The sequence below is a fragment of the Carcharodon carcharias genome, chromosome 8, assembly GCF_017639515.1.
Source record: "Carcharodon carcharias isolate sCarCar2 chromosome 8, sCarCar2.pri, whole genome shotgun sequence".
NCBI lineage: Eukaryota > Metazoa > Chordata > Chondrichthyes > Lamniformes > Lamnidae > Carcharodon > Carcharodon carcharias.
The window spans coordinates 135739206-135757587 of record NC_054474.1 but is presented as its reverse complement, the minus strand read 5'-3'; the positions used below and the strand labels follow the sequence as shown (position 1 = coordinate 135757587).

General features: G+C 41.7%; 1 protein-coding gene across 3 annotated transcripts in view; it reads right to left on the bottom strand.

The window, feature by feature from the left end:
* LOC121280872 (astrotactin-2-like) overlaps positions 1–18382 on the bottom strand; it is a 1734361-nt gene that overhangs the window by 959404 nt on the left and 756575 nt on the right. For all 3 annotated transcript variants that reach the window (XM_041193192.1, XM_041193193.1, XM_041193194.1), the window contains one exon: positions 12783–12950. In XM_041193192.1, the coding sequence (XP_041049126.1) occupies positions 12783–12950 (168 nt within the window). The remainder of the gene's footprint in view (positions 1–12782; positions 12951–18382) is intronic.

Sequence of the window (18382 nt, the reverse complement as noted above, 5' to 3'; positions counted from 1 at the left end):
CCTCCATCACCCCCTACTCCTCAACCCCCTCCTATGGCACCACCCCATGCCCACGCAAAAGATGTAACACCTGCCCCTTCACTTCCTCTCTCCTCACCATCCAAGGGCCCAAACACTCCTTTCAAGTGAAGCAGCATTTCACTTGCATTTCCCCCAACTTAGTCTACTGTATTCGTTGCTCCCAATGTGGTCTCCTCTAAACTGGAGAGACCAAACGAAAACTGGGTGACCGCTTTGCAGAACACCTGCGGTCTGTCCGCAAGAATGACCCAAACCTCCCTGTCGCTTGCCATTTTAACACTCCACCCTGCTCTCTTGCCCACATGTCTGTCCTTGGCTTCCTGCATTGTTCCAGTGAAGCCCAATGCAAACTGGAGGAACACCACCTCATCTTCCGACTAGGCATTTTACAGCCTTCCGGACTGAATATTGAATTCAACAACTTTAGGTCCTGAACTCGCTCCTCCATCCCCACTCCCTTTCTGTTTCTTCCCCCTTCCTTTTGTTTTTTCCAATAAATTATATAGATTTTTCTTTTCCCACCTATTTCCATTATTTTTAAATATTTTTAAATCTTTTATGCTCCCCCCACCCCCACTAGAGCTATACTTTAATTCCCCAACCATCCACTCTTAATTAGCACATTTGTTTAGATATATATCACCAACTTCAACACCTATGTATTCTTTTGTTCTGTTGTCTGTGGCATCTTTTGATGATCTGCTTCTATTACTGCTTGCTTGTCCCTACAACCACACCCCCCTCTCCACTTCTCTTCCCCCCCCCACATGCACACACCTTAAACCAGCTTATATTTCACCCCTTCATTGGATTCACCTAGTTCTGTTGAAGGGTCATGAGGACTCGAAACGTCAACTCTTTTCTTCTCCGCCGATGCTGCCAGACCTGCTGAGTTTTTCCAGGTAATTCTGTTTGTGTTTTCTATTTCTCTTGCAACTGTTCAACTTTTTCCTTGACATTCTACGTTCTTGATTTTCATTTCAGCCACATTTTTGTTCAATGACTCAATGGTTCTCAGTAAGTTTGAGGAATCCAGTGCTTTTCCTTTTAGTTCCTTGATCTTCAGCATTGGATTTACACTTCCCAATCTTATCCCTGTCTTTTCTTTCTCTCTCTGCAGCAGAGCTCTGTTCTTGTCCTTCATTTTGGTTTCACTGTTAAGCAGGGTTGTCTCGGCAAAGCCTCAAACTGTTTCAGTTAAGGATACTTAAATTGTGGCTTCAGTTTCTGCTTGCAGCTTAGAAAGCTCTATAGCTTTTCCTTTCAATGTCTCCTATTTTCTATTCTTCAGCTTAACAGTATCCATGTTCATCTTCTCTTTCAATTAGGTATGCTGCAAAAGTGGTACAGAACTCTTTTTTCTAATTGGAGCTGCAAGTTTTCTACGTTCTGTTGCTCCTATGCAAAATAATTCTTCATCTTTCCCTTTTCCTCCTACAGTCTGTCACTTTGTAGTTTGACCTCTACATCCTTTCACATCACTTTTTCCACAAGCGCATCCATATCACGCATAACATTAACAAACTTGCTTTCCATTTCTTCATATAAATCTTTGGGAATCTAATGTTTTTTCAAGCTTTCTTCCAAATGTCCAACAGTTTTCTTCAGCTCTGCAGTCTCTTTCTTGTATCTCTTGGTTTCCTCCTGGAATATTGAACATTGCTGAGTCTTCTCTGCCAACTGGTTCTTCAATTCTTCCAGAGTGACATTAAATTCATTTTACTTCTCTGTGTAACTTTCCAGAGGAACAACTTTGACCTGAAGGATTCTTGTAGTCTGTGAAGGTCCTTCAACAGGTTTTCTTTTTCCTTTCAAAGCTCAATTGTTTCATAAGAACATGAGAAACAGGAGCAGGAGTAGGCCATTTGGCCCCTCAAGCCTGCCCGCCATTCATAAGATCATGGCTGATCTGCCTCAGGCCTCAACTCCTCTTTCATGCCAGCTCCTCATACCCTCAACTCACGATATTTCAAAAATCTATCGACCTCCTCTTTAAATACTTTCAGTGATCTAGCCTCCCCAACTCTCTGGGGTAGAGAATTCCAGACATTCACTATCCTCAAGGAAGAAATTTCATCGCATCTCAGTTTTAAATGAGTATCCTCTTATTCTGAACTATGTCCCTTAGTTCAAGATTGCCCAATTAGTGGAAACATAGTCTCAACACCTATCCTGTCAAGCCCCCTCAGAATCTTGTACGTTTCAATAAGATCACCCCTCATTCTTCTAAACTCTAATGAATAAGGCCTAACCTGTTTAGCCATTCTTGATAAAGTCAACCCCTTCATCCCAAGAATCAGCCTAGTGAATCTCTTATGAATTACCTACAATGTCACTATATATTTTTTTATTAAATACAGGGGACAAAGCTGTACACAGTACTCCAGGTGCAGCCTCACCAACACCCTATACAGTTGTAACAAGACTTCCCTATTTTTAAATTCTAACCCCCTAGCAATACAGACCAAAATTCCATTTGCCTTCTTCATTACTTGCTGGACCTGTATGCTAACTTTGTGTTTCATGCACAAGAACACCCAGATCCCTCTGTGCTGCACTTTTTTGGAGACTCTATTTAAATAATAGTCTGCCTTTTGATTCTTCCTACCAAAGTGCATGACCTCACACTTTCCTACATTAAACTCCATCTGCCATGTTTTCCCCCACTCAACCTCTTTATATCCCCTTGCAGATTCCTTATGTCCTCATCACAACATGCACTCCCACCTATTTTTGTATCATCAGCAAATTTGAATACATTATACTCTGCCCCCTCCTCAAGTCAGTATGGATAGTAAATAATTGAGGCCCGAGGACTGATCCTTGTGGCACTCCACTAGTTACGTCTTTCCAACCTGAAAAAGACCCATTAATCCTGTGTTAGCCAATCCTCAATCTATGCTAATGCATTAGCCTAATACTGTTGGCTCCTATCTTGTGCAATAACCTTTTATTTGGCACCTAATCAAACGCCTTCTGGAAATCCAAATACACTACATCTACAGGTTCCCCTTTATCAACTCTGCTCATTATATCCTCAAAGAACTCTAGCAAATTTGTCAAACATGATTTCCCTTTCACAAAACCATACTGACTCTGTTTGATCACGTTAAGCTTTGCTAAATGTCCTATTTCTTCCTTAATAATGGACTCTAGCATTTTCCCAACAACAGATGTTAGGCTGACTGGCATATAGTTTCCTGCTTTTTTTCTCCCTCCTTTCATCTTTAGTTTACTTGTAATTCAACAGAGTCTTCACAATTTATCTCTGCTGTTCTTCCATTCTGCTGTTCAAGACAGCCTTCAATTCTTCATGCTGTTAAAGGGTTATGTACTACTTTTACATTTGATCTTGAAGGACAATTAGCTGTTCTTTCAACTGTTTATTTACCTGTTGACATTTTTCCTACTCACTCTGCACTTCAGCGCATTGCTTTGTCTTTACTGATAGCTCTCATGCGGCTTTTCCCAAAGTAGTATTTAACATCCGTTTAAACATGTTTTTCCAGGGGTATGTATTGATTTTTCAAAGAGTCTTACTGGCAGCGACTTTTTTTGAGTACTGTTTCTGCCTGCTGTTGTGCCTGGCTATACTTCTGGTTGAGTTCTTCCAATTCAGCTTTGATAGAAACATTTTCCTGTGAAATAGCTTCAGTTTCTTTTTGCAAGTTATTCTGCTTTTGAGTTACATCCGATAACTTTCCTTCATTCACAGCCATCTGCTTGTTCCACACTGCAACCTGTTGCAGTTTGGGCACTGAGTCGGCATTTACAAAAATGCTCTATGTTTAAGCTTTTTGGCTGCTTCTCAGACTCTTCTTTCCTCTGCGCTATAGTCTTCATCTCATAGATTTCATTGAGCTGACTTGATCTGTGACCATCTTGTGTTTTGCTTGAGTATTACTTCCCTTGTTCTGGGGTCTCCTTGTCCTTTTAGTGCTTTATTGGGGCTGTTCTATACCTTTTTTTAAGGTCTGTGCTCTCCATAACTTACAGTTTAAAATACTTATCAAAGGCTTTTAGACCTCACCAAATGTGGTAGAGGATTCATATATACCTTGGGCGGAATTTTACGGCCCCTCCCATCAGTAGGATTTTCCTGTCCCAAAGTCAATGGCTCGCTGCAATTTCTGGGTCTACCCTCACCGCGATGGGGCCACAAAATTCCACCCTTGTTTTGTTATCAATTTCACCAATAAGCAAAGAATATATTAACTTGCACTTGACTTCCTACTTAATCCTGATGTACCCCTGTAATCTAAAAATTTTCTTCTCTGTGACACTCAGTTTTACGTCTGGTTTGGCCCTTGCATGATTTCAAATTGGTCTGATACATTTGATTTATTATCCATGGTTGCTTTTTAGCTCCGAGGACTATAATTTTAAATGATGCTTTAAAGATGGTGCTGCAAGTAACTGTTTTTTCAAATGTTTCTTCCCACTCTTGACAGGTTTTGGCAAGCTCCCATGGTGATCGTGGACTAAAGGGATCAATTTCTTACAGCAAATATTTCAAGCAAAGATTCAGATCCTTTAGAACATTTTCAGAGTAAGCTAGAATGATTAAATGGCGATTCTTGGCTTTGGCTGAGTCTTTAAAGCTGAATGGAGCTAGGCCGCCACATGATACGGCACCAACAGAGTCAGGTCTGGTCGTGGTGATTAACAAAATGGACTGTTCTGACTGATTAATAACGTGATGACTTTTTAGGGCTAGTTCATCCTTTGACCCGAATTTTTATTCACCCTTCCTTGGTCCTTTGACTCTGCAATTGATGGTGCTTCACAATGGACCCCCATGTGCTCTGGTGGAGAAAGTTAGCTGAATACTGCTTTTTCTGCTGCCCTTCAGCCTCCATGCTTGCAATGGAACTTCTTTTTTTGGCAACCTATAGCTGTGCCTTCAGTACACATGCACTTCAGTCAGGTTGGGGTGCTATTCCTTTTGTTTTTCAGATTCCAGGTTCTTCATCAACTTCTTCAGTTTGGATTCATTCATTAGCAGCCATCATGTTGTAGGTTGTTTGGTGTCTGGAGGCTTGTGAAGTTGAACATAAACTGTTTCTTGGTAACACATAGCTATATACATATTTCACAGATATAGTCCTAACTAGATTCTATCTTCATGCTGACTTCTCTCAAGACTGTCTCCACACAACTCTGTCTCCTGTGTACTGTCACGTGTCTCTTTACATCATACTGTGGACAGTACTGTTCCTCAGTCTCACAATAACCTTTGCTGTGCCAAATATTCTTATGCTACAAGATAACGATTTTTAAATAGGGGCATTGCTTTAACGGGAGCCAATGTATATCAGTGAACAGTGTGATGGAGTCAGTTGATGGAGGACAGAGTTTCTGACACAGACAAAAGGCTCTGGCTTATCTCTTCCCAATGTTTAGTCAGAGGAAAGTTCTGCTCATCCGATACTCAATATTGGGCAGGCAGTCTAATGGTTTAGAGACTGTGCAGGTTTAAGAGAAGTGGAGATGACATAGAGATGGGTATTTTCAATATACATGTGCAAACTGATGCTGTGTTTTTGAATATAAATGAAATGTTATGCAGGCATATTTAAAGGTGAGGACAATACCCGAGGAGAATGAGAACCAGTAATAGTATCAGATAAAATAGAAACCAGCAGTTTAGTGGGAATTGGGTTAGGAGTGCAGAAGGTAGCTTGGAGAGGGCAAGAGGGGAAATAGGAGAGAAACTAGAGAAAGATGCAAATCACAGAATGTAATGGCAAAGAATATCAGCTGAAGAAACAGTAAATTAAGAACATTTTTCTTCTCAATCCTTCCCCTTACAAACCAGCAGATTTATGTTAAACATCAAAAAGGGGCTGGCATTTTGTTTGGAAAAGGTTATAAATCTTATTGACCTAAAATGATGAAATAGAGTATGGCAATGCAAGATAACAGAAATTAAAAACTGCAGTGTCCTTCAGAATCCAATTTACCATGAATTAAATAAGTCTTTGGGGCTGATGACACATGATTATTTCATTTTAATTTGACATTTTAACAGATTTGTTAACCATCTGATAAACAAAGCTAGAGTGAACATAAAATATGGGTGGTGACTTTTACTTGGCTGTTTTGTGATCAGGACAATGCCTCACCCACCCAACAGCCTCAGCGAAAGGGCTGAACTATGTTGCGGTCAGGCCTCGTTGGAATCCCTGGCGAGCTGTCTATGTCCCTTCAGTGTGCTGGAACCTGGTAAAGCATAAGTTATCTTTCTTTCTGGAAATTCTTTGAGATTTGGGAATCGGAAGTGAGACATGTTTCAATCAAGAGCTCTGAAGTTTAGTCATGTGGAGTTGGAGTAGGTGATAGTCTCAGAAAAGTCCTCTTTCTCCGTGTTGAAAAGGATTACGCCCAGGAAGACTCAGCTGATGACCTGGAAGAGTGTGGCAGAGAATTTAACTGCAAAGAACGTCAGTGCTGGGAGAGGTTTAACAACCAACCTTAGACATTGGGTTGAGAATGATGTGCTGCTATCTATTTCTCAATGTTAGATTTCACACAAAATTTGATTAAATTTCCCCTCCCCATCCAGTACTCCAAGCACTTTGCTCTACTACCAATCATGCTTCTCCTCCAAATACAAGGTAGTGCTGCATTTGCCCTCCTCATTTGAATCACACGCATACCGACTGTGGAGGCCCTTGTGGCTGGCACAAACAATATTTTGCTTTTATGTCATAGCAACCAGAGTGAATTACATTCTTCTGCTAATTGCTTTCATGCTGGAACCACTTTCTTGACTTCCACCTCTTTGCATGCCCTGCTCAGTATTTCCACGATGTTTGCTTAATTTATTCACAGAATGTAGACATCACTGGCAAAGCCATTTATTGCCCATGTCAAGCTGCAATTGAGAAGGTTTGGTGAGCTGTTGCTTGAACAGTTTCAGTCTGTATAGTGAAGGGCCAGGATTTTCCATGCCTGCCAGCACTGGGCGTGTTCAGTGGCTTAAGCAAACAATATGGCATGATCCGTTTCACAACAGCACAGAAACCAGTTTGCGATGGTCCACTCAGCCCACTGATGGCAGGCCATGTTTCCTGCCATCGGACGCCTGGAACCTCATTGTAATACATCCACATATCATTATTAGGCCAGCTCGCCAGAATCGTCCTCCCCTGTTCGATCATCTTAACACGTTGGCGGGAAAAACACACTGACGTGTTTCACAACAGCACATAAGCGACGTGCACCTGGTGGGCTGCACTTTGTTCAGGACTTCAAGATTTGCTTGCCTACCTTGTTTCAGTCAACACTCGCAGTCATCAGCACCAGGCTTCACAGGCAGCACCACATCACTTTTAGGGGGGCTCACAGGCAGCTCTCTACCTACCAGACCGGCCATATGTGGGTGACTTTTCAATAGCTGCAGGGCTGGGGCTTGCTTGGGGAAGGGGGAGAAGTGGCCTCAGGTAAGGGAGGAGGCTGCAGGGTGAGGGCTGTACCGGGGAAGGAGAATATCCCAGGGTGTGTGTGGGGGCACACATTGATCTGTGCAAGTGGCTTCAAGTCAGTGAGTACTGAGGGGGTAATCTCCAGAGCAGATGAGGGCAGATGGAAATGTGAGGGTATGTGTGAGAAAATGGGTGGTGATGTCCCTTGAGCAGGCAGTGAGTGAAATGCCAGTGAATGTGTGAGGAGCTCGACTGTGTTGAGTTCAGAGTGATGAAATGGTTGCCATACCCTGGCTGCAAGGATGAGATCATTCATTCTCTATCTGCATTGGATGGCCAACTTCTTCTGTGCAGCATTGGCATTGATCACCACTGCCACTGCCTCCTAAGCCTGGTTGGTCATGCTCCTGCCATCCTGAGGCCAGAGCGGGGGTAGAGGACATCGCGGCATCCATCCATGCATTCAACAGGCGTTCCGGTGATGCGTCACTAACCTGTAGCTGCAGTCTTCTTGCCTTTTGTGGACATCTTCCCTGCAGTAGTCATTATTTATGCACCTCCTGTTAAATTTCTCATTAATGATGTCCCCAAGGATATTGTGTGAGGGGAATTTGGTGTTTATAAAGCCACTGAATGTCAAGAGGAGCTGGTTAGGCTTTCTTTAGTTGGACATGTCATTGCCTGGCACTTGTGTGGCAGAAATATTACTTGCTGCTTATCAGCCCAAGCCTGAATGATATCCAAGTCCTGCTGCGTGGGGTTACAAACTGCTACAGTATCTAAGGAATTGCAAACAGAACTGAATATTATCAGTGAACATCCCCACTTCTACCCTTATGATGGAGGCAATGTTATTGAAAAGCTGCTTCATGAATCTGTCTCACATAGCTGCACAACTCTTTATGAGAGCCACTCACTAATTCATGTTCCTTCTTTCTGCAAAGACAGATGGCACACAACAGCTCAGGAGGGTCTGAACTGGGTGAGGATATGTCTCCAGTCAATTGTTTACCCAGATAAAGGTGGAAGGTCTTCAGATCCCTGATGCAGACAGTAGGAAGAACATTAGGAATGAAGAGGCTATCTACATCAGGACATTTCCCTGTTATTTTCACTGAAGCAATAACAGAGAGGCAGCTTGGTTACCTGGTGCTGCAGTGTGATGCCACTCGTCTACAAATGCTGAAAATTAATTTATCATGCTAACCCTAATTCCTCTCTTGATTTTCTAGATTCATGTAATGAAGTCTGATGTTTAGATGTGGGACTTGGAGAGAAACACCCTTGTCTGGATGTCATGTAAACTGCAACAAAGAACTTATAGTAGTGTTTGTATTTTTGTCTCCCCCAGCATTGGCAACCCTCCCAGGTTGTCTGGGAATCTCCTGGAATAGAGGGTTGCTCTCCCTGACAATAATGCTTGCAGCCTAGGAGAAAAGTAGATCTTCACACCTGTCTTCTGAATCTCCCAGAAAAATTTCATATCAGAAGAAAGAACTTGCATTTATATAGTGTCCTTCATGACATCGTGATGTCCCAAATGCACTTTTGCAGCCAATATATTACTTTTGAAGTGTTAGTTACTGTTTCACTGTAGGAATTTTGACAGCCAATTTGCACTTAAAGTCCCAAAAGTAACAAGGCGGTAATTGCCAATAAATAGTAACTTCCTGAAGATGGGAATCAGCGTCGGATTGCCACTCTGTACCCAATTACTTGCACTAAATTTCTCCCGTGCCTGTCTCGCAGGACATTCTGACTCAGGCCAGGTGTGATCCAGGCAGTGCAGCTGTCCTCAGGCCCAGCGTCTCAGTACAGCAGACACTAGCTGCCGTAACAAAAACAAAAACAGAATTACCTGGAAAAACTCAGCAGGTCTGGCAGCATCGGCAGAGAAGAAAAGAGTTGACGTTTCGAGTCCTCATGACCCTTCGACAGGGTCATGAGGACTCGAAACGTCAACTCTTTTCTTCTCCGCCGATGCTGCCAGACCTGCTGAGTTTTTCCAGGTAATTCTGTTTTTGTTTTTGTTTTGGATTTCCAGCATCCGCAGTTTTTTTGTTTTTATACTAGCTGCCGTAAACCCGGTAAATCCCGTAGTGGGAATGGTTAGTTGCAGGAGTGGTGGGGGTGGGGGGAGTCCTGCGGGGAGGTCAGTCTGGGTCTTTACAATAGTTACCCAGAAGTTAGAAGAGGTTTTAATTATTCTGACTTTCTCTAGTTAACTGTTTGTGTAACACAGCAAGAACCATCCAAAGTTTGAGATTTAAATCACATTTTCAGATGGTTCCCTGCGCAGAGCAATTGTCCAGAGGAAGTTTGTACTTCTGGACAATTGCCATGCAAACCCTTAACTGTGAAGTTCCCAGAGGGATTCCCCAGAGCATCTTTGGGGAACCCTTCTCCCACAATCCGATGCTGGGGAGCTTGGAAGTTATGGCCCAATGTATCTTAGAGATTTCGGTTGAGGGATAAATATTAGCTATAACAACAGTGAGCAATCCCCCTCTTCTTCAAGTAGTGCCATGGGATCTTTTATAAACACCTGAGAGGGCAGACAGGGATCAGTTTAACATCTCATCTGAAAGATAGCGCAGCACTCCTAGGTGTTGCATCAGAGTGCCATCCTTGATTTATGTACCCAAGTCCTAGAGTGAAACTTGAACCCACAAACTTCTGACAAAATGAGAGATCTACCAACTGAAGCAGGTGCTGAAATTAAAGCAGTGCACAAATGGACCAAATTTTTAAGCAAATGTTATGTAAGCAAATGCAGCAACCAATTATCATGTAAAGGTTCCACAAACAGCAGGTGAATGAAAGACCAGGTATTCTTTTTGGTGATGATGATTGAGGGAGATGTTCGACACACCAGCAGAAAAACTCTCCTGATCTCCTTCAACTGGTGTCCTAGATATTTTCTGCCCAGACAGCAGGCTGACTGGGCATTATTTTAAGCAACGGCCTGTATTTTGCAGTCATAATGATCATAAACTGATCAGTGTTTGCCATCATTACACTGTGAAACTGACAGCAACTTTAGGTGTCTGCACCTACACAATTAAACAGGGAAATCCGGAAGTTGCAGTAACTGATTTCCCACTCCTCCAGAATGTGCACTGTTGAAGTCCTTCTGGATCAAAATCAATGAGAAATCATTGAATTGACATGAAGTTCCACTTTTTACATTAAAACTCACACTGTAAAAAACCCTTGAAGAAGCTATACCTCACTGAATGAGGTATTTCTGGGCTTTTAGTAGGATAGAAAGTCATAATTACTGCTGAACAACTCATATGGTGCTGGAAAACTATTATGTTTGTGCATTGCCAAATTTTTCAATTTGATGATAAAAATGTTGTAGATGTTTAAAAATAACAGTAAATATTTTATTAAAGTTTTTTTAATGATAATTTAGCTTCGACCTTAATACTATGTGTATGTCTCAAACTTGATTTTGCTTTTGTAAAATTAGAAAAAAAGTGAACGATAAAACTTGCTGTACTTCCTGGCTGCTGTCTGTGGGAATTCTTCAATATGATTGGCTGCTTAGCCTGCTTGATGATGTCACTGTTGCTGGATGCCAGATACTCCTTACTCCTGGCGCCAGAATGAAATGAATGTTGGGAAAGTTGAAATTCACACCACAGAGATTAGTGGATCTTCTTCAAGGTCAGTAGCAATTACCATCATTTTGCAGCTGATCACAAAATCTTGGCCATGATAAACAACAAAGAATTCTATACTTTTGGCAATATGGCACTCCGTCAGTACAATACTGAACTGTCAACCTAGATTTCATACTCAAGTCTTTAATATACTTTGAACCCACAACCTCTGACTCAGGAGTAAGAGTGCCACCAGCAGAATCAAGTTATCAGTTCAATGATGCACCCTTTGCACTCCACAGTTACATCTGGAGTTGAATTTTGCTGCTTACCTCAAAGTCCCATTACCAGGGCCGAAGGAAAGTAATAGGACTCAGGATCCAAGGAGGTATATTGCTGCTGGAGACCAATTAATCAGAGGACCAGCAGCCCAGCAGCCTCAATAGCGACATGGCTAGTGCAACCATTGCTGAGGCTTCAACATCAGAGTTAAGACAAGTCAAAAGTGACACATCCTGAGGACAGCAGAGATAGGTTGGGGGAAGCTGTAGTCTGGCAGCTAGGGCCTGGTAATTGGAAGGGTTCAGGGACAGTTATGGAGGACCGTGCAATGTGGTTGCCATGAGGGTGGCTAATGCTGCTGGAGGTGGGGGGGTGCCTGCATTGGTCAGGGAGCACCCATCAAGGAGAGTACCCTGTGCCCCAGAACCCACCAGAGGCTGCCAGGGTTTATTCGGCAGTCACATATTGTGGCAGCGAGCCTACCCTAATTGACCATTTAAGTGGCTCAATTCGCTCCCAGCCATCTCATTTTTTGCTGTAGCAATGTGGCACGGTGGCAGGATAACGTCAGGCTCTCCCCTGCCACTTTGCCAGCCCTCTCACTTCCCAGCCCATGCCAATGAGCCAGGGTCTATGATTCCAAGTCACTGACTGTTAAAAGCTGTCCAATGACAGAGGTTAGATGCTTACAGTTATGTACTGAGCTCAATTCAAGGGTTGGATAAGTTTTAACAACAGGTGGGAGTATTCTCTAATATCAAATAGAATTTTTCATTAGTTTATAAAGCATCCAAGCTTGTCCAATAGATCAGCTATCCACTTCTTAAAAGTGACTTCCTCACCCTACAAGAACTATAAAATGCCCACAACAGAGACAAAAGTGATTTCTCTTCATGAGTGCAAAGATTGATCTGATTCCTGAGTTATAACAATTTTTGCGTTAACACTCAGTCAAAATCATGTGCTGCAACCTCAATTAAAGATCTTGTTTTTAGTTTAACTGCCGACTACCTCCCACCAAATGAAGGGTGAAGTTGGTATTTATTTTGATAACATTAATCAGGGAAAAAAGTAAATAAATCCAGCTACACATTTGCTTGATGTAGTTACTTTTTCCATGTTATACTTGTGATAAAAATATTTTCCAAAGCCTGGTTTTGCTCATCTCAACAAGGATACGAAGGAGGCATTTACTCTTCGCATCAACTGGAACTGCCTGCCGAGGAGTAAAGTAACATGCTTCTACAGTGTTTTTCTTTCCAACCAATTTTATATTACTTTAACAAAAGGGAAAATGGGAAGCACCATTAAAGCCATATTTAGTGGACTCGAAAGGGTGGCCAAAATGACATCCAAAAATTGGAAATAAATAAATAAACATCAAATTGGGAATTCCCACGCGTGTAAGCCACAGATGCCAAAAGCTTCAAGACTCATGGCTTACCTGTTTCTTCATCGCAGAGATGCTCACAGGGCTCCAGTGTCCTTTGCCCACAAAGGTCTCTTGTCCATGGAGATGTGGAGTTGATTTGATAAAACAGTGATAACTTGGCTGGATTTAACCAGTCTGAAACATCCAGAAAGCTTCCCTCGCTGACAACAAAGCTGCTCCCTGAACAACAGACAATGGCAGAAGTTAAAGACATCTGTTCAATGCATTTTGACACTGTTTTTTCTTTTAATTAAAGCACCAATTCACGACATGCCAAAAACAGTGTTTGATGGACAGTGATGTCAAGAATAATGAACATTTAGGATTCAAACAGACAAGAACCATTCAATCATAAGGTGTTCAGATGTCAGTGAAAACCATGAGAATAAAGTTGAAGCAGATTATGGGTGTCATCTGAAGTGCTGGAAGGGATTGCTGCTTCTAGCTCATTGGCAGATATTAATTTAACATAATGCAGACTGTATGCATTCTAACTGCAGAAATAACAGCATGTTTTACTGGCAGCTCCTACTGGGTGACTTAAGGCTGCGGGCAGTAAAATGGTTCATCGTGTGGAGCACGTCAATGGGCTCCATTTGCTGTTGATAATGCATAGTTCTAAGAAACATGATACAAGAAATTATCATTGATGAGAAAACCAAATGACCACTTGATGAATTTATACAACATCTCCCTGTCTGCTATCTCCACAAAGACATAAATCCATTTTCTTTAAAAGAACCTCCTTTAAACAAACCCGTAAGGCTTTCATTCATTATTACTGCCAAAAATTATTTCTTATATAAAGTTGGATGAGTTTTGTCTTAATTGTAGGGTATATATTGATTCCAATAATCACCCCTCAATGCACAGTTCCTGATGAAACAGATAGAAGGAACTAAAATCTTTTGAAGATATTTGGGCTGGTCAGTAGCTGGCAGATTGTGTTTTCAACAGATCATTGGAGAACAAACTCAGCACATACAATGCACTGTACAAACTAATTAGGAATTGTGTGGAAAACAAGAGTATTATTGATACCCTTTTATAGCATTTTAAGCATTTACAGTGGATTATTGTCGAGCTAAGAGGCCAAATTCAAATACATCTCTTTCCAATGTGTGTTCTACACTAATTCAGCACAACATTAATAATAAATACAATAATGAAAGAGACCATTTCCTGCTGCCACGTAATGTCACGTTGCCAGGAGCTAAGTGCTTTTACAAGAATAATAGGGATTAACGCACAGGCATTGATTAAACATTCTGTTAGTTAAATGGAAGCAGTTCGCATATCAGGGACATGTTTGTTATCCTTTCTTTGCTAAGAACACACCAAAACAAATAGCTAGCCTTATTGAAAGGGAAAAGAAATTAGGAGAAAAATGTTCTCCTGCAGATCAATGCCTTTGCCTGAAAAAGGCAAATTACAAGTCGGATAAAAAGGCTTGCAGACTGTGTTTTTATTTTTCCCTGCAGGTAATGGTTGCCCTTTTGCAAGCCATACATAAAGTCAGTGCACAAATCATTGAGGACTAAAGTATTCACTTCTATCACACTTGGGGATTACACTGAACTATTTAAATGCTGTTTTTAATCATAAAGAAACACATTTATTTCAATGCAAGGTGATAATCTACACTGATATATACCTCTACATTGACTTCTCCCATTAGCACGTCAGCTGAGCTTGGTTTTTGAACCTCATTCAATTCATTGATATTATCACAATTAGTGGAATGTTGACTTCATTACATTTATTTAGACGTCAAGTCTCTACATCAATCAGCTTTTTAGCCCAATGATTTTCAAGTTTGGGTCAATTCTAAACACAGTTCTTGGTCCCATGAGATTCCAGGCAATCTGCCATTGCTACAATAGCAGGACAGGTGAGCAGGACCTCGGCATCATAAATTCCAACTTCAGTGCAGGGCCAGATCCCACCCACTGTGGAGAATTTCCTGCAGGGCACTAGGTTCCACCCTAGCGAAGGTCGTCGGCCGAGCTGGATCCCTGGCAGGGGGTTCGGTGGGTCCTGGGGGCTCCCTTTGGGACAAGAGCCAAAGTCTCCAGCGAGCTGGGGCGAAGCCTGAGCCAGGAGTGCAGGTTGAAGGAGGAGGGGACAGAGCTTAGAGCTGGGAGCACAGGCTAAGGAAGGGACGTGGCCAGAAATCTCATAGATAGAGACCGAGCGAGAGGGCGCGAGACTGAGCGAGAGGGCGCGAGACCGAGCGAGAGGGCGCGAGACCGAGCGAGAGGGCGCGAGACCGAGCGAGAGGGCGCGAGACCGAGCGAGAGGGCGCGAGACCGAGCGAGAGGGCGCGAGACCGAGCGAGAGGGAGGGAGCAGGGCAGCAGCAAGCTGTAGGAGCAGAAGTCAGAGATTGGTAAGTCACAGCATTGAGAAGCCAAGACCAAGAATAGGCCATTCAGGGGCCTCTGATGGTGGCTAGAGAGCTGGCAAGTGACAGTTGAGCAGGCAAAGAGCTATTAGAGACTTAGGTGGACCACCTACAACACCCCCTGAGATCGAGAGGCCACGAGGAAAGCAAGACCCCACTTCTGGCAGGCCAGGTAATAGGGTTCACATGGCCACAGGAAATTAGCAATAGGAGCTCCACCAATTGCACGCCGCTACCTGGCTGATTAAAGATCAGGAGTTAAGCTTAAGCGGATGTGGAGCACCAGCCATGAATATTGTAAATAGTTTGTTCTTCTATCTTAAGCTTTTTCCATTAATGTTTATGAACATTTGATACCAGTGAAATAAAGAACCCCTGTCTGAAAATCTTATTGCAATTTGTGTACTTGTATCTCACATTATACTACCATTTCCCCAGCGAACTCTGACCTCAAATCCACTGAACTGTACTTGCTGACCAACTGGCTTTGCCACTCATGCCCAAATGTGGTTTAACTACCTCAAACTCTGTCATGTCTCCTTCTCCACGGCCAGGTCACCAATTATTCTCAGATTATTTTAGAGAGCAGGAACAACTGCAAACTTCTCTAATAAACAATCAACTTTCATCACCTTCTACTGCACTCAGCCTCCATCCTCATCTCTCACAACAGAGGACCTCATTAGATCTTTCAAGATCAATGTCATCATCCTCACTAGTCATGGAAAAAAAAATCTGACCTTCACCACTCCACAACTATCATTTATTTTCAATTTGTGTATTCTTCAAGTCCTCTCATTTTGACACATTATTCAAATTCCTTTAATCAGGTTCACCCTAGACCCAAAACCTAAACCACACCACTGAATGCCACCAACAGTATCCTATATTGTTTTGAGCCCCTCCAGACCCTGGAATCATCTTCCAGCCCCCCCAGCATTAGCTAACCACTATATCCTCAATTCCTTTCACTCTACCCTCAATAGTTGTTCCTTCAAGCATTTTGGTGTCACTTTGAGGCACTCCTCCATAGCATTGTTGCTTTTCCACTGAACTCACTGTGTTCACAATCCATGGAACCATTGTCTTCAAGCAGGTTTCATTTTCCTGACTCTCCTCATTTTAGCCCCTGCACAGTGCTCACTTGTCATCCATCTCACTGTAAAGTAATCTGAAACATCTTTTTATATATGAGTAATGACATGTAAACTGCTGGAAATACATGAGTAACTAATTGTGACATTTATCTTTTTACATTTTAACTTGTATAATCAGGAGGTTAATAACATTGGGGCTGAGCCTACTGCAAGCAGAAAATATACCATGTTTATAGTAAGCGCGGGGCTTGGCTTCAGGTAGACACCATTCATCAGAAGTGTCTTTTCAGATCGACTACATATGTCCAAAACTATTTACGCTCATCTTTTAATGATCTTTTATACTGGCACAAGATTCAATTCACCCAAATAAGGTACTGCTGACAAAACTGACCCTCACAATTGCGAGATTCCACAGATTGTGCTGGTTCAGGAAAGCTCATCCAATTGCGGTCATTTTCTTAGGCGCCCGGGAACTAGCAGAACATTTTCAATGCTTTTTCACAGCAAAAAATACTTAATTTACTAAAACAAAAGGGAGTGTACATCAGTAAAGCTATTCAATGGTTCAATGTGGATTTTTTAAAAGTCATTATTCACGATTTTAAATCAGGTTCAATGATTATATAATTCCAAGTTATTCACTGGTGGAGGATTCAACACTATTATTAAAAACATTTTCGCTGATAAAATAGTTTGTCAGTGATAAAAATCATTTTCAGTTATATCAATAAAACCACATCAGATTATCTTCTATTAAGCTGTCTGATTACATTGGTTCAAGAAAAAAAATCCATGTTTGAAATTGTGCAAATTAATTTATGGAAATCTTGAATGATTAATCTAACCAGCATAATCTCAAGAGCATTTTGAATGCAGGTTTCCAAGGCAGAAACGCAACCCATGATCTTTAGATGGATGTAATGCATGTTTTAATGACGGAAATGACCAACTACTTAAGAATGAATGTCAGCTATTGGCTCAATTACCACTATGCCTGATCAGGTCAAACTGGGACATGAATTGCATTGGGAATATTTCAGATCATTTGTGTTAAATTTAGCAATGATGATCAATTGTCAAATACATTTGAGTTTTATCCAGAAGAGACCTGTTACCTTGGACCTGCTGATGGAAATAAAACATTCCACTATAACAAGAATGCTGAGGACTATTGGAAATCAATTGGTTTCCACAATAATTGTCCCCACAACTAAATGTCTCCATTAAGGCAACTAGTTAGGAATATAAAAACAAAAAAACTGCGGATGCTGGAAATCCAAAACAAAAACAGAATTACCTGGAAAAACTCAGCAGGTCTGGCAGCATCGGCGGAGAAGAAAAGAGTTGACGTTTCGAGTCCTCATGACCCTTCGAAGGGTCATGAGGACTCGAAACGTCAACTCTTTTCTTCTCCGCCGATGCTGCCAGACCTGCTGAGTTTTTCCAGGTAATTCTGTTTTTGTTTTAGTTAGGAATATGACTTTGCCAAGAATGTAGATGTCAGCACTTGTCTGGATTTGGTTCAACCTGTCGAATTCTATCTCAAATATTGATCTTGTATTGTGAGGACCATGTAACGCAGACAGTGATCTGCAATATCAGAAGTGCCCATCCTGTTTTACAACCTGAAGAAGCTTCTGGCCGTTAAACAGTTCAGAAGCAATCATATAAACTGATCGGATTTAGTATTCTAACTCAAAGTTACATGCCCTACCAGAAAATTTGGATATCAATCTGTGCTCAACAGCATTCATATGCATTTATTTGTGATCATCTGCACTCAAAAGTGACGAGTCATCATTTGACATCAAATAGCAATCAAATTACATTTTGGTGATCAACTGACATGAAATGAAATCATACAAAGGTCAAACAACATCATTTGCAATCATCTTGCATTATTTAAGTGCTCAGAAGACAGTCAACTGCCATCAAAAGCAATCAAGGAGTTTTCTTGTAAGGAAAACTAAGTTCTAGTGATCGTGGCAAAATTGACGAAGTTTCAGACAGATTTTTTAAGTCCCAGCTGATGCAGTGTAGATTGTTTAACATAAGGTCAGTGCCCAAATCACAAGAGTGATTATTTTAGCAGGATTGCAAGGATCTGCA